Here is a 17,074-nt window from a genome sequence, read left to right as displayed (position 1 = left end):
CCGCCTTGACCTACTTTCCGCTCAGTCCTGACCGGTATGGCTTCCGCCCACTTTTTTTTGCCACAGTGATTGTAACGTCTACCTCGGAGCTGACGCGGCGAGGCTTCGTTAGCCACTTAAACCACGCGGGGGTCTCATAATCACGTCCCCCCGGGGCCAATATCTGCCCCACAAAACACAGTCTCTACACCTACGTTAGGGCTCGTACCTCACACGTACCTTTGCATGTGTCAGAACCCTCAGTGAACATGCCTCCGTGTAATAAATTGTTTTATTTTTACATAAACACCAGTTTAACCTGACACCTCGCGGGGGCATTTGTGAGGACCCCCAACCTGCAGCGGAGTAATCTTCCACACTCTGCAGAATCCTACCCGGGCCCTGCAGGGCTGGGGGGGAGGGGGATTTATAACTCTTTGCAATAAACAGCACAAAACAAACAGCTCTGCCCGGCTGTTTGGCTGCCCGGTCCGATTTGAGTCAGGCCCGCCTGAATTAGCAGCACCAGGACGAAGGCTCCATGCCCCGACTGTGCACACTCATTAATTTAGAGTGGTCATATCTCACCGGTGTATAATCAAACTGCATTTGTGCCATTACTGTCCAGAGCAGCCGCGGTGTTAGGCTAATGGAGGTGGTCTGGTGGAAACGTAAGTGCAAGTTCCTGCCAAGAATTGAATGAAAAAGCTTTTTTACCCCGACACTGGCTGAGCGTCATACTTTGACTTTTTTTTTTTTTTTTGTTTCAATTTGGATACATCATGGTAATTGAAGCACATCTGGGGCGACAGTGGTGACGGTGGTGGTAATTTTTTGTTTTGCCTTTGCTTGTAAAACTGCTGCAGTTTAGTTTGACTCCTGCTGAGGTGAAGCTCTCTCTACAGTTACTGTAGGTGACGGGGGTTGTTGTTTTGGTGGCCCCACCACGACAACAACAATAAATCAGCACATTTGAACTCCCTTAACATTCAGTTCATAACTGAAGTTAACCCAGCCTGCCTGAAAGGCTGGAAAACGTTATATATTTTTTAAAGAACTGCCATTTTGAGGTTAGGGAAAACAGAAAACAATTATAATTAAAATGAAATCTAAAATTCTAAATTAAAGACAAGAAATAGAAACTGTAAAAACTGTCATCGTAAAATATGAGGTACAGTTAAATTATATTCCAATTGGTAAAGGATATTGGAATTCAAAAACTTAAATAAATTAATTTTGTTCTTGTTTTGATTTATGTTTTAGAATCATTGTAAAAAATATATAGGACGGCATAAAAATACATATAATTGTCTCATTCCGAAAAAGTTTGGACACAGGTTATGACAGTAACATGCTAGCCTATTAGCAGGTTAAATGATAAAATTTCACACATTTCTACATCAGGCCCACGCCCAATCAGGGGCTCTGCCCTACACTTTGAGAACCGCTGCTTCATGGTGTCAGAAAAAGAAAATATAAAATATATATATATGTACTGGAATATTAAAATATAGCACGTGAAAAATTGACGATTTGAACACCATCACAGGAGAAAAGTAAAAAGGTGTTGATGGGGGGGGCAATGGGGGGATATTTAGTTAATGTATACACTTAAATGTTCTCACTGTACTGATAACTAAAACAGGATAGAAATGAATGATACTTTGAATGAGAGTGTTCGTTAAATGTGAAAATTCCGGCGAGTCGAGAGGAATCTCATGAATCTTAAACACGATTCCGTGATTAATATGAGGACGAACAGTCCATTTTATAATCATGATGCAACCACTGAATCATTTCTTCTCCAACGGCGTCTTAGTTAGCGTTAGCAGATAAATACGCCGCCATGGCCCGCTTCATCTGTTAATGGTGCAAAGACACAGCCGTATATTTTTTTGAATCAATTTCGCTTCCGACGTTCGCGTGGAAACGGCCATGATGCTGGCCCAACCACAGATAAGTAGATATAATGAATATGTGTTGGAAATGTAATACATCAAATGACTATGGGTAATTTGCCAGAAGGTCTCCAGTAGATATTAATCAGAGCTCGGCCAACGTACCGGCCAATAATATCTTACATCTTGTACTGTGTATATCAGTATTTGTGTTCGGCTGCCAAACCTGCTGTAAAACATGTTCAGAGAAGGTTCCAGATCAATCTGAAGTCGGGTTTCTGTGCTATACTGAGCAGTGATGATGTCACTGGGTTCATCATTGATGTCAAGCACTACAAAAATGACTTTGTGAAACAATTTCATGCTTTAAAATTGACAAAAAAGCTGTTTCGTGATAAAAATATATTTAGGTATTGAAATATATTGAGGTAAAAAAAAAAGAGCAGCCATTAAAGGCTTTTTGAGCAACATTTGTGGCAGTGTGCAATGACTGTTGGTCAGTTTTCCCCAGAACAAGACGTCCAAATATTTACCAAGGCCCTGTCACGGTCTGCTGCTAACACTACAGATAATTCACAGAGTCTGGAACTGTACAAATGCCAAGTGCAGAATCTGCTGCAGAGCTCGTCCGACCCTTGGAATGCACGACACCAGAGACGACCATGTGAAGGTGACAAACCAACCATAGAGGAAATATTTATCTGCTGCAGAGAGGCCTAAGATCGAGTCATTGTGTGCAGAATTGAAGCAACAAAGAAAGGGATTCAGGGCCTGAGCTGATCTCAGTATACAGTGAGTATCTGTGTTGGTGTAGTACTATGGTAATAGGTAATAGGAGTATGACAAGGTGGTCTAAAAATAGGAGACTGGTGCAGTGTCGTCGGCTACTACCAGAAGGTTCAGGGATCAAATCTCCAAATCCAAAGCTCTCTGCCAAACCGAATTCAACATCATTCATTCGGTCTTAAACTCCTGGCCCTGGGGCCACTATTAGTCCCTGAGTCGTCCATATGCGCCCAGTGATTAGATGTCATTGAAATTTAATTTTCCACTGTGTTTGTAAATATCTGTCCCATTATGAGTTATGGTAAATAATAAAAGGAACTAATGACCAATCAGCAGCTAATTTGTTTTCTTGTGACCTTTTTTGTACATTCAAAATCAGGCAACATGAAGTACATACAGCTCCCAAACTATTTTGAAGTCAGGGTAGGATTACTGTATATTATAAGACTGTCAAAATAAGACACAGTGTTTGTGAACTTAATCACAATAAAATCCATCAGTGACAGAATGACAGACTCTGTATATCCAATAATGCCCCTCTAATACACACTTCATACATGAGTAAACACAGTGAAAGAACACTTGAAAGAACCGACCATACATGAGTAAACACAGTGAAAGAACCAATTGTTACAGTTAGAAGTAACACGGCTGACTGACACCACTGACAAAAGGTCGACAGCTTTAGAAAAAACTCAAATCCACCAACTTTATGAAGTTAAATTCAAAGGACTACATTAATTAGTAAGTATGATATATTGCATTTTTTTTCATAGTTGTCTGCACATTATATATATGTATGTCATAAATATATCACACATGAATGTGTATTTTTTTATTCATCTCAATTAATCGTAATTAATCGAGATATATTTAAATCATGAACAATCCACAGCCACCTTCAGATTTTTTTAATTTAAATGTCTTTGTTCATTACACATTAAAATATTACATTTTTAGAATTCGAGTGGTATAGCTAGATTTATCTGTCACTTTTTACATCTCTAATGAAAAACCCAAACACACTTAAGGCTTTTATAAAATATCAACTACAGCCAAGCAAGACTCTAAGTGGTGAAAAAAAGAACTACATTCCTGAGGTGATGCAGGGTTTCATCATACGTGGTGAATGTTGGAGTGGACAAATGAATGTTCTCCACAGAACAACTCCAATGCCCTGGTGCCCTTAAAAAAAACCAGCCTCCTGCAGGACTTACTAATGGAGGGGAACAATCCTGGCCATTTTTTACACTGTTAAATCAGCACTGATACAAGCCAGATACCAGAGGCTTGTTTGTCGGTGTGTTTAGAGCCGGGTGAAAGTGAAAGAGCCCATGGCTTAGACTGTCACTCTGCCACTAAAATGGTGCTGCTTTGGAGATTGAACGATTACACCATCCCTGCACCCATTTCCTCTGACACCTGGGAACTTGTGTCGGCTCGGTGAGTGAACACCTCGGCCTGACCTATAAAACGCCCTCCGTCGGCTCCTCGGGCAAAACGTCGGCGCTCCGACTTAACGCGTCAGTGCAGGTAGACGTTAGGTTCAGAGTTGGAGCCATTTCTAGCCCTCTGGGCTAAATTATCAGCCGTTGATTATGTATCTGTCTGGTGAAGATTTCTAAAGGTTTCTACGAGCCAAAGATTACAAACATCCATCTCTGAACGCTATTTGCCTCCGTTATATTAAGCACATTTCTCTCTGCCTCACCGTCAGGCCACTGCCACCCTGCTCAAATCTTTGTTCTCTCTCAAAGCTTTTCTAAGGGGGACCTCGGCTAATTCTTCAACGCAACCGTCCCTTTTTACGGTGACTATTTTCTGCTATGGGAGAGATTTCAGGGTCGGCAAAGGTTAATACACTAATATATAACAGATACTATGACAGGTTAAAGTTCTTCCTCTGGCAACTCATTTGGTCCTCTCTCCTCTCTGCCTATTACCACCCCTCCTCGCTCTGCCTCAATTACTGACAACGGGGCAACGGATTGTAGGAAATTAGCCCTACATAGAAGCAGGGGGGTGGAGGGTGGGTGGGGGCTGAGCCTGGGTAGCTTCACTGGACCTGCGTCTAATAGGTTAGTACACGCAGTGAGAGAACTCCACAGTCGCAGCTGTCACAGTTAGGCCCAGAGTATATAGGCTGCCTCGAGCCGGAGCCTCACACGGTGCAATTTACCTGTTCAACTGCCTGTAGATGATGAGGAGAGTTCACTCCAAATAATGCAGCGAGGTTGGGAAACTATACCACAGTATTTCAGCCTCAAGTACAATGAAAGCCAGTGGCTGGGTCCTTAACGAGCTTTAATTCACCTAGCCCAACAAGATGTTCTCAATGGACTTCAATGAAACATTTTCAGGAAGGTCATATATATTGGTTCTAATATGTATCAAATATATGTATTACATAATATTACGAGCTGCTAAACACCTACATTTTAATGTGATAAGTCATGGTTTATCAGCTAGAGTGAACTTTGGTCGATGTGATAAGTCATGGTTTATCAGCTAGCCTGTGAACTCTGGTCATAATTCAGTATGATTAATCGCGATTAATCGTTATGGGTCAACATTTCTAGATCTAACAGCAGGTGTTTTTTTGTGACTAATCCAAATGATGGTGATTGATATTATGGAGAAATATGCATAAGTAAAGTATAACATCCTATGAAGCTAAATTTAGCTTCCTGGTATTGTCGGATGACTTAATAAGAGATATTTACTGTATGCTTAACAGGAAACACATGCTCTGAGAAAGAGAGGAAGAGAGGGAGTGAGAGAGAGTGAGACAGACTATTAATCTTCCTCCAGCTGTGTACAATAACGGCTAAGATTTGGAGCTGCTTTAAAAATGGGTTTCTAATTCTTTATGGGAGGAGGAATGCAAATAATGAAGCCAAATATGGTCTTTGAACCTCAAAACCTGAACCCATTTCTCAGTGGAAGTCAGTTTTGTTTTGGAATTAGCTTGACTGCTCATGGCATGAACGTGACCTCGCATGACATCACGACTGTTCGCAAACACTTTGAAAAACGTGATCCTGTCGTATTCACATCGTTTGTTGAAGACTTTTCCTGGACGAGGAAAGTCCTAGGCAACGGCACGGTTCATAAAAAAGAAGCCGACTTCAGTAGGGGACACCAAATGAGTTGTTAAAATTTAAAGACTATAACATTCTCAGATGTTGTTCACTTATCATGTCTACCTCACTACAGGTTGAGACACTTTAGGATGTTTGTCATTGAAAGTACGACAACAACTCGACCATTATCGTCTCCTGAAACATTTTTAATACATAACTAAGTCATTGACTCAATATTCCAGTCAGGCTGCCAGCTCACCGGGGACACTTGGTACATCAGCCACACGAGGCACACTTCCACAAGACGTCACCTTCCATTCAGTCAGCTTCTTTTTACAAACGACTCCTAATGTTTTCCTTCACTGGGAACTGAGCTAACATGGGTGGTTGGGGGGTGGGAAATTAAGTCTGATTTACATATCTGTCTACTACAGTCTAACCTTTATCTTCCACCTCAGAACACGTTCTGTGATTAACCTGATGAGTCTGACTGTGTCGCAGATCGACAAGGTCAGAAAAATCCTCCAAACTGACGAGAGTTTAAGGCCCAAAGATTGTTCACTTAAATATTTCACAAGATATTAAAAAGTATTATAAAAAAAAACACTGACAGATTTTACAATGGATAAAAATGTCCTCAAATAGAAAAACGTTTCTGCAGGAGTAGAAGAAGAAAAAAAAAATCACATTTATTGGTCTTTGTGCAAACTCACAATGGAGCGGGAGAGAAATGATCATTTTAATCTTAGCAGGTGGTTGTATCTACTTCAGGTTCATGCACTCACACAAGGATTTAATGGAAGCGTAAATACTTTGATTTATGTGCGTGAATTAATATTTAGCACAATGTTAAGGTGATAACGAGCAAACAAAAATGACTTGATGCTCCAATTCGTCCTTTGACAAATCAGGAAGCAGAGATGTTTGCAGCGGTAATGTCTGGACGACAGAAACAAACACGCAGGGGCAAATTCAGCTTCTAACCCCCGACATTTACTGCCATTGTCAACTGAGTATCCACCGGAGTACGGCGACGAGATGAGCGGCTCAATCTCAAATAAAATGAGCTACACACGTCCCCCTACTATAAGACCAACCAAAAGAACACAGAGAAGAGGAAATGAAGATGTGCGAAATGTCACATAAACAAAAAAAAGTTTGGTTTTCGGCCACAGCTGCCTGCAGTGTGAACGTAGTCTTACACACATTCAGTAGGTCAGAGTACCGGCGATTTACTTCACTGGACTTTAAACTGCTCCATTCACCGAAGCTGAGAAGGACCTGGATGGTCCGCCTGGAAGCTCAAACGCCAGAGGCTAAGCTAAAGGTTTTATTTTTTTGTTGTTCGTTTCCAGGACATAGATCAACCAGGGAGCCCAGAGTCAAGACTTCACTAAAAGAAAAGCTGAGCTGGGTTTATCAGAATGCTCCGGGTGACGCTGCTTATTACAGTGCCAGGTGCTTTTGAAAAAAATATTACCCTTCCTCTCTCCTCCCCCCCTCAACACTGGCTCCATGCCTGACTCCCCGGTGCCCCCACAGACCAGACTCCAGTGTCGGAGCAGAGGTTGAGGAGTGAACTTTTGGCCCAGTTCTGCCACTGAGGCAAACTGCAGCAATTCTGCTGCCTTCAGATCCTTTCTCTTATTTATATATATATATATATTTTTTTTTTCTTTATGCTTTCTCCCCTTGCATCTCCCCCGTGGCCACTGAGGTGGAACAGGGGAGAGGGCGATGAAATTAAATTTCTTCTTTTTTTTTCCTGGCACAGTCTCACTTCTCTTCGATTTTGTCCATTTCATACCCTGTCTCTCTCTCTCTCTCTCTCTCTCTCTCTCTCCTTTTCCCATGATGCAATGTATAAGTCCAGAATATCACAGGCACCATGAAAACATCTGAACCCTCTCTGCTCAGCAAAAGGCAGTTAAACATAAATTACACGGACACTTCAGATGTGAAGGATGTCATTAATACTAACACCCTGCTGCTAAAAACGACAATGCATTAAAAGAGGATTTAATTCCACTTATCACCGCGTAAACAAAGGAGATCACAGTACGAGGCCAAATCTGGTCACTTGTGTTTATTTTTTTATTTTTTTATCCTTAGGATTTGCCTCTAATAACTGAGCTATAAAATTTGCTTAACATTAGCATTCTGGCTCATAATTCATCAGCAAGGAAATTATGCAAGTTAGGGTTCTGCAAAAAAACCAAATACAAACACGTACCATCTGTTCCCTAAACATAGAAACTTAAAATATCTGCCCAGAAAACTAGATCTGACCTAATCCCAGGAAGTGCGTATCTGAATTATAGAAGTGGCTAGTTAGAAACCATATGGCTTAAAAAAATACATTATTCAATGTCAGTGCACGGAACCCGGTGTTGTACTGCACTGACCTGTATTTAGCGGTGACGCGTGGTATTCTGTCGTCTTTGACTGTCACGCTCCGAGCTCTGACCCCGGACAATAAGGATGTCTGCCATTTAAGAACACTAATAAAGCCTTTTATTTCGCCCATTATGGATTTTGCCGCTAACATATGGGGAGTTAAACCCACATTGTAAGCGGCCGACGCAGTACCTTTCCGGAATGGAGTGTAGAAGGTCAAGCAGATATAAATCCACGGTTCAGTGTCTTGGAGGAAGCGTGTATAAATGTCAGCATGCATCACTGTGCCTATAACAAATGTCAATACCTAAATCCCTGTCTTACTATATTGCCTTGGCCAATCTATTATCATGTAATCCTCACATCATTTCTCTCTGTCTGTTTTTTGTCCTCCACAGGTAGGAATGGACTGGGCTGTGGATTCTGGAAGCTAGTAAAGGCTGTCTGCATGGAACTCTGTCTTTAAAGGAGCGGGAAACACTTATGGACACCTGTGTGGCTCAACATAAGTACTCTGAGGCACGTCATCAGTGGGTTCTTTTTCTTTCCTCCCTCGCCTGTCTGTTTCGGGTCTGCTAGGCTGCAGTGTCTGCTCCGAACCCTGACACCGGTTGACAAAACTGAGTGATTGTTCATTACATTCAAGGACATCGACACAGCAAGAGAGCACAGCAAGAGAGCGAAGGAAAAAAAAAAAAAAAAAAAAAAAAAACCCTTGGGAGCCCGAGTGCAGCTGCTGATGGTGGTGGTGAGTCAGTCGCCTCAGCAGCTGCATCAGATGATTGACTGTTTGTAAAGTAAACAACTTGGATCACTCGACACACAAGGACCGGTTTTTATTCCGAAAAGAATCTCTCCCAATATGAAGGACGTCTCATTCGTGGATCATCTCTTTGTTGGTTTGGTCATGGCCTGTCTTGTTGGGGCCACCGAGCCGGACTGCCCCAGGCTCTGTGTGTGTGAGGTGAGGCCCTGGTTTTCCCCCAGTTCTGTGTACATGGAGGCACAGACGGTTGACTGTAATGACGTGGGACTCTTTAGCCTCCCGGACAATTTACCCATAGGCACACAAGTACTATTACTGCAAACCAACAATGTGGCAAAGATTGACAAACCCCTGGACTACCTAAAAAACATCACAGAGATTGATTTATCGCAAAACAACTTGTCATCGATCAGTGACGCCATTCTGGGGACCCTCCCTCAGCTGCTCTCCCTCCACATGGAGGAGAACTGGATACAAGAGTTGCCTGACAATTGTCTAGCGGAGGTGGCTAACCTTCAAGAGCTCTACATAAATCACAACCTAATATCCCACATCGCTCCCATGGCTTTCCAGGGCCTCAGCAACCTCGTCCGTCTCCATCTCAATTCCAACAAACTGAAAGTCATTCAAAGAGAATGGTTTGCACCAATGCCAAATCTGGAAATCCTTATGATTGGTGAGAATCCAGTTCTTTCACTCGACGACATGAATTTCAAACCCCTGGGCAACCTACGCAGCCTGGTTCTCACCAGAATGAATTTGTCGCAGCTGCCGGACGACGCGCTGATTGGGCTTGATAACCTAGAGAGCATTTCCTTCTATGATAACATTTTCCCCAAGGTGCCGCATTCAGCCCTGCGAAAGGCGAAAAACCTCAAATTCCTGGATCTGAATAAAAATCCCATTGTGAGAATACAAAGAGGGGACTTTGTGGATATGCTTCATCTCAAAGAGCTGGGCATTAACAGCATGCCAGAACTGGTTTCCATCGACAGTTTTGCCCTCAATAACCTCCCTGAGCTGACCAAGATTGAAGCTACCAACAATCCCAAACTCTCCTACATTCATCCTAACGCTTTCTACAAACTACCAAGGCTGGAAACTCTCATGCTAAACGGCAACGCGCTAAGTGCCCTCCACAGGATTACCGTTGAGTCTCTCCCGAATCTCAGAGAGGTTAGCATGCACAGCAACCCCATTCGCTGTGACTGTGTGGTGCGCTGGATGAACATGAACAAGACTAACCTTCGCTTCATGGAGCCCGATTCCCTCTACTGCGTGGAGCCTCCGGAGTATGAAGGGCAGCATGTCCGACAGGTGCACTTCAGGGAGATGATGGAGATTTGTCTTCCTCTTATCTCCCCCGAAAGCATGCCTAAACACATCATAGCAAAGAACGGAAGTTCAGTATCACTGCATTGTCGTGCGTTTGCCGAGCCAGAGCCGGATATCTACTGGATCACCCCATCTGGGGCAAGGGTTCTGCCTAATACCGTCTCTGAGAAGTTCTACATGCACCCAGAGGGAACCTTTGACATCTATGACGTCACAGAAAACGAGGCAGGTCTTTACACGTGTGTTGCCCATAATCTGGTCGGAGCTGATCTTAAATCTGTTTCCGTGGAGGTGAATGGATATTTCCCCCAACTTGTGAATGGTTCTCTTAACGTCACGGTGAAATCCGTGGAGACCAATTCGGTCCTGGTTTCTTGGAAAGGTGTTTCTGGCACACTTGCCCCCACCATCAAGTGGTACACTCTGTCGGATGCCAACCACCCCACTATAGCGTTCACCACCAGAGTTCCTTCTGACGTCCAAAGCTACAACCTCACCCACCTCAGCCATGCCACTCGCTACAAGGTATGTGTGGAAGTACGCAGCGTCCGCTACACCCAAGACACCAAATGTGTCAGTGTCACCACGAAGGGATTAAGGCTGGCAGCCAAGGATACAGAAAGATGGGATGCAGCAGTAATTACTGTCTTTGGTGTGCTCTTGGCTGTGATTTCAGTAGGCAGCCTGCTTGTTTATGTGTCTCTGAGGAACCACCACCTTTATGGGGATGTAAGAAAATGCGACTCCCAAGCTTTGCTGAAGCCAGTGGAAGCCGCCCGTGTTCGCTCTCCATTCTTTGCCAGGCTGTGGGTTTCGGGTAAGAGACTGCCAAGTGGAGTGGAAGTGAAAGCCACGGTCATAAATGTATCTGACAATGCCTTTTAAGACGTGCAGCTTTGTTGAGCACTACACCAACTACACTGAACGGACAAAGCCACGGGCAGGAGCGAACTATTGTGTCGTACCGTTTGAGAGACAAACCCACTAATGGTCCCCCGGCCTTAGACTTTGACGGAAACTATTTATAGGCGGGAATGGGACTGTTTAAAATAGACTACACGCTGCTCCAGTTCTGACCTTAACTGAAGTGTTGGCTTTGTATCTGATGCATTAATCTACGCTCACATCAAACAGGAAGGGGCATTTACTCAAAAGTATATATATATATTTTGGTACATTCATGCAAAAATGCAGGAAAAAGGCGGCGAAGGTTGACGGTGTAGTGGTGACGACGGTAATGGTCAACTCTCTTGTTTTTGACTGTTAAATGTGTTCAGAGTTGTGGAACTGTCTGTGTGGTCCCAAGCAATACCGTCTGTGCTTTGTCGAACATCCATAGACGAGTTAGAGAGTTACAGTTATAACACCCGTCTATTATGAGGAGGGAGATTTCGTAGAGTAGACAAAAATACCAGTGACTATGGTGTAAGCCTTTTGCTGAAACAGTATAGCCCCCGCCCCTCACTTTTTCTATTTAAAATGGATTCCTGATTTTTTTTTTCATGAAAATACTGTTAGATATTGTATTATGTTGATGTAATGACAATTTCTCTGTACCTTGAACAGCTTGGACGTCAACTGGAACGGGCGTTTTTTTAAAAAAACGCTCTTATTGCTTATCGTTATATTTGACTGGGACTGAGCGGGAGACATGTGGCCATGTTGGACATCGCAGGTGGGTAAGAGACTGGAAGTGACAGCACTTTCACACAGAAGACAAACTGACATGTCAAAGTAGTAACAGTACATATGGTACTGATAACATGAAAAATGGCTGTGTTCAATTTAAGTGTCACTGCACCTGACAGGACCACAGTGCACGGAGCCAGCCTGCACAAAAGCTTAGCTCCGGAAAAGCAGAGCAGATAAATGGAATCCAGCCATCAGTCATTTTGGTTTTGTTTTTTTTTTTTTACCTCTGTGCTGTTTTGTACTGAGACATGTCAAAATGTCCGCTGTGATAAAGGCCAAACGATTAATTATCTGAAGAAGCGGTCTGCTCTGCCCTGGTAAGTGCCTACAACAAAAAGTACATGTGGTTAAAAAACAAATCAGAAAAAAAAGAGAAGAAGAGGAAGCAACACCGAGGGAACCCTTCAACCACAGCGAACATGGCCATGTCATCACTGCAGAACCACAAGTTATTCTCCGGTACTTTTAGTGCAAATACTTTCTCAGTATTTTTAGCATACATATTTTAAGAAAAAAAAAACATTTCCTTGTTGCTTTGGATGTAAAGTCAAAAAGCCATTTTTATATTTACTGTATTATACGTGATCAATGGGCACAACAGACTAATTAAGAAAAGTGCTAAGAAAAAAAAATAAATGTCATTGTTTCTTTTACAAACGCTTGTTTTTTTTTGCTCCCTTTTCCTGCCTTTTCAAATATTTATATAAAAAAATTACATTCGTCATCTTTGAATATCCAACCAGGGCTGAATCTGAAATCTCATTTTAGTTCCAAGGATATGAAACAAAAACAATGGAGGTCTGGAGAAACGGGAAAAAAAAGTGTTTAGAGTCAGAGCAAAGAGGAAACGTCAGGAGACGTGATTGGAATGGCTGAATGGTTGTCCTAACCCAGAAATAACGCAACAAAAGACCAGAACTCATTAGCCGCCTCATTAAGAACACGTTCGTCCTTCAGCTGGTCTGAATATAGACACTGTTCAACACCTACAGCTGCTGCTGCTGCTGCCGTGGCCCCGCAGACAGGGACACAGTGTCCCTACGACAGAGAGATAAAGTACAGTAGTGAAAAGTCAACGCAGGGTGAGATAGAGCTGACTCCAAGGTTTGGGACTCACATTTTATTTGTCTTAGTGAATTATCCGGCACACGGAACATTTGAAATGAGAAAGCTGGTCATGATGAATGGCTGTCAGAGGCAGAATGACACGGCGGATTTATCAAGCCGAGTCGAACGCTCATGCATCAGGCCAGCCTTCAGCAGCATGGACAGAGGCTTTTAGAGCCAAGGCATCTGTCAAAGACGGGGTTTGGGGTGGGAGGGGTAAAAAACGACACACTCCGCTCTTCAGGTAATGCTCAAGTCAGTCGCAGATACAGCCAAGAGCCCGACTGAGTCAAAAACATACATTTGGTGATGTGGGAATATGTTAATGCCCGACTGAGTCAAAAACATACATTTGATGGTGATGGTGGGAATATGTTAAAGGTTAGTGAAATAACACAAAGATGCTAACGATTTTAGCAATACACTGAACACGAACACAAACAAGGAGCCGTCTCTGTCTGTGTCCTCGTAGAGACATGACATGACGGCAGTAGGTGTCGCAAAAAATGTGGATCTGCTCCTTATAATTGAAGATGCTGTGGAATATTAGTCAGTGTCTTTTTTTTTTTTTACACACTGTCTCATAATGTAATTACATCCTTGAGTGAATTGGCCAAATGTTATATGAAAAGTAATTTCTCCTGCTGTCCATCCCAATCTCCTACAACCCATATAATCTCTCTCTCTCGCTCTCGTTTCTCAAAAAAAAAGGTGAAATTACACAATCACTTTTCAATTTACATTAAAAGACATAGTATTCACATTATATATATATTTATGTATATATATATACATACATATATATATATATATATATATGTATGTATATATATATATATATATGTATGTATATATATATACATACATATATATATATATATATATACAGGAAAACAACTTTATTTTAGTTTTTAATTTTCTTTATTTTTGCAAATCTTATTTGTATCCTCTGCATTAAAGTAAGGCCTATATATGACTGTTTGTGATTAAATATATATATAACATTTTTTGTGAGGGACATATATTCTGTGCACAAACCAATCGTGTTATGTGTAAAGTCAATATTCTGTCCATGAGCCAGCCTGAGAGGCAATACTCAGAGCTGATTATTAGACCAAATAAAGGAGGTGATATCTGTAGAACAGTTACATTATTGAACCTTTACCAAAGTGACTCGGTTCCCAGAGTACACACAAAGGAACTGTTTGAATAACTATATGGATCTCCCTGCACCTTATATTCATAATATTTTTATTTGCAAAAACCGACTGATTTCATCGCCAGAGTGGAACGTTCAGAGTACACAGTACATATCACCAAGGCCAAAACCTGTCTAAGAATACTCAGTATGGGCTGCAACACGCCGTACTGAATCACCAAACTCAGTGGTACAAATATACACGGTACAAACACAAACACCCTCGCCTTTAAACCTATTATTTAAATAATACAATTATCATATTTACATACTAAATGATTAATATTGACAAAATTCTCAATAATTTTCCTATATTTGCCACTTAACATTCTGTGTCACTGTTTCTTTTTTTTTGAACTATCAGACATTCCTGGACCGCAGGCAGGACGGTCAACCAGAAACAGAATGAAGTCTGCCATTAAAAACCTTAAATGTCTCCAGGTGGAAACTATGACTTAGCATTTATCGAACTAACTGACCTAAACAGTCGAACCTAGTGGTTCCCAAAATAGGGGGCGGACCCCATTGGGGGGCAGAAAGCTACTGCAGGGGATGGCAGGAGACAGGAGGAGCGTAGAGGTGTGGCTGGAAGAACCACTGAGATCGATTTGTAAGTTATTTCCAGTTTATTATCGGGTTTTGAAGAAAAAACAGTTTTTAAAATAAAACATTGAACAAAGAAAAAGACAAATAAATAAAGAAAGAAAGTTTTTATTTGTCTTAACTATTTATAGGAGATTAATCATAATTCTGGGGATGAGGTTTAAATTCTTCTTATATACTGTGTTACGCGACTTTAAAACATTGTCAGAAACGTGATAACAACCACCATAAAACTACAGGTGCGTTTGAGCGTTTCTAGCTGTTAGCATTTTCCATGTGTGTGAATTACAAAACTATTAAAATTACAAACTCGCCCGGTTTAACTACAGGCAGCGGCGTTTCAATGAAAAAGTGTAAATGTCAACATGCATTTACAGTTGTGCTGCTAATGCAGTCTTTAATGCCACTGCTTCCCTTTAAGAGGCCTTTATAGTCATGCGTTGGAAACACAACAAGCAGTGACCTATAAATTGCAATAACAGAGCTCCGATTCCTTTTTCTGACAGAATGAAAATGCGTTGGCCTTTCTGACCGGCTTATAAATTAAAGAACATTTTGCGGCTGCGGCGGTGTTTGGTTGTTTCGTGCTGTGTGGAGCGGATGTCGGAGCGGATGACAGGTGAAAAAAATTCTCCACATATCGTTGGTGAACCTTCACTGAGCAAACACGCCATGTGTTATCTCGGAAGTGAGAGAGCAGTTTTGAAATGGCTTGTCATAGAGGAAACAGTCAAAAGTCATTTCGGTGTGTGTGTGTGTGTGTGTGTGTGTCTCCAATTCCATTACCATCACTCTCACATGTGTGCAGCCTAAAGTGAGGCCGTTCCTCTTCCAGCCTGACTTGGCCTCGGTTACAGCAACACTAAAAACACACTGGTTTTTCTTCCATTCATTTGCATCCAGGCAGAAAGAGACCAATAAAACACAGCTGCTATTAAACATTTACAATTTCAACTGATGTGTGAGATGGAAAAATGCTCCCCACTTACACAGCACAGCAAACGGATTTCTGCATTTGAACCGAGGAGTTTAGGGATTTAGAGCAGTTTTGAAAACATCAGAGCTCAGCCTTTACTGACTCACAACATATTGATGATGTGAACTGACAGGAAATGACTGATTTGATCGTAAATAACTCTTATGGATACTGGGTTCCTGTGTGGAGTCACTTTGGGTTAGAAAGTGAAATGTGGCAGAAGTAGGTTTGTTTGCATTGAGTCTCTAATCTAACACAGTGCTTCTCAAACTGTGGTACGCCTACCACCAATGGTACGCGAGCGACTCAGTGTTTTCTCAGGTGGTACAGAGTATAAAAAAGTTACGCATTAATATTTGGTATTTGAATCAGACATAATTATAATGTCATTGAAAAAACAAATCATCTGCAGGAATCTGCATATTGACATCCTTTGTGTTACTGTTTCTGTGACGGAAAAACTACAACATCAAACATCATCTTGCTCTTTATATATTTTTTTTAAATAATTTTTGAAAGCACCGGTCATAATATTTTTTGCAAATAATATAAAATAAGCTATATAAATAATATAAAAAGTAGGAATGAATCTCTTGGTTGGTAAAACAGTCAACTGTTTAACCCGACCATGGTTGCCATATTAATTGCGTTCTACATCCTTCAGTTACTTCATCACTGACTCTTCCTTGACATCATGTTGTAAACATGTTGTTGAACCTAATTAGCGAGCGGTCCTGTGATGTCATCGGTGTAAGCAGAATCACTGACCAAACAGATCAACATTTCCAAGGATTTGGACCACTGGGAGTCGGGTCACTCCAAGGACTGGTTCTGGATTCCCATCATGAATATTGATAAAAACAGCCATATGTTTTGTGGCATGATAAAACCACTGGTTTGAATGGCTGGATATGAGGAGGGGCTTCTCCACTAATTGGAAAACCCATTCCACATAACACACGCTCCTGTGCTCTGATTGATTGCTGCTCCCCTTTTGTCTCAACACTTTCTCCTCCATGAAGTGGGCATGAAGCCCGTCCTGGGGTCGGATCTATGCAGGGACTAATGACTTATTCACATGCATGCACTTACATTAATGATGGATCGAGGAAAGGGGTGAGGGAAGGAGGGAAGGAGGGCTGCTGCTGCTCTCCTAACAGGCAAACACATTTGGACGTGCAGGGACAGTCCTAACCAGCAGCTTGGACAGAGCATCGTCGGCCCGTCGTGGTCCACGTAGGCTGTCGTCCCAAT

General features: G+C 41.9%; 1 protein-coding gene and 1 long non-coding RNA gene across 2 annotated transcripts in view; both read left to right on the top strand.

The window, feature by feature from the left end:
* The window catches only part of LOC107988823 (uncharacterized), a 36,927-nt gene extending 28,116 nt beyond the window's left edge, over window positions 1–8,811 (top strand). Inside the window, exon 2 of the long non-coding RNA XR_001760323.2 lies at window positions 8,542–8,811. This is a non-coding gene — a long non-coding RNA (uncharacterized LOC107988823). The remainder of the gene's footprint in view (window positions 1–8,541) is intronic.
* A 32-nt stretch (window positions 8,812–8,843) lies between these two features.
* On the top strand, window positions 8,844–12,601 carry lrrn3b (leucine rich repeat neuronal 3b). The gene has a single exon (XM_008315841.3). It carries the CDS (start codon window positions 9,006–9,008, stop codon window positions 11,127–11,129), a length of 2,124 nt encoding a protein of 707 aa, XP_008314063.1. The 5' UTR covers window positions 8,844–9,005; the 3' UTR covers window positions 11,130–12,601.
* The last annotated feature ends 4,473 nt before the right edge of the window (window positions 12,602–17,074 follow it).

The sequence above is a fragment of the Cynoglossus semilaevis genome, chromosome 8 (genome assembly GCF_000523025.1).
Source record: "Cynoglossus semilaevis isolate Cse_v1.0 chromosome 8, Cse_v1.0, whole genome shotgun sequence".
Taxonomy (NCBI): domain Eukaryota; kingdom Metazoa; phylum Chordata; class Actinopteri; order Pleuronectiformes; family Cynoglossidae; genus Cynoglossus; species Cynoglossus semilaevis.
The sequence above is the reverse complement of the archived record's forward strand: the minus strand, read 5'-3'. Positions and strand labels throughout refer to the sequence as shown.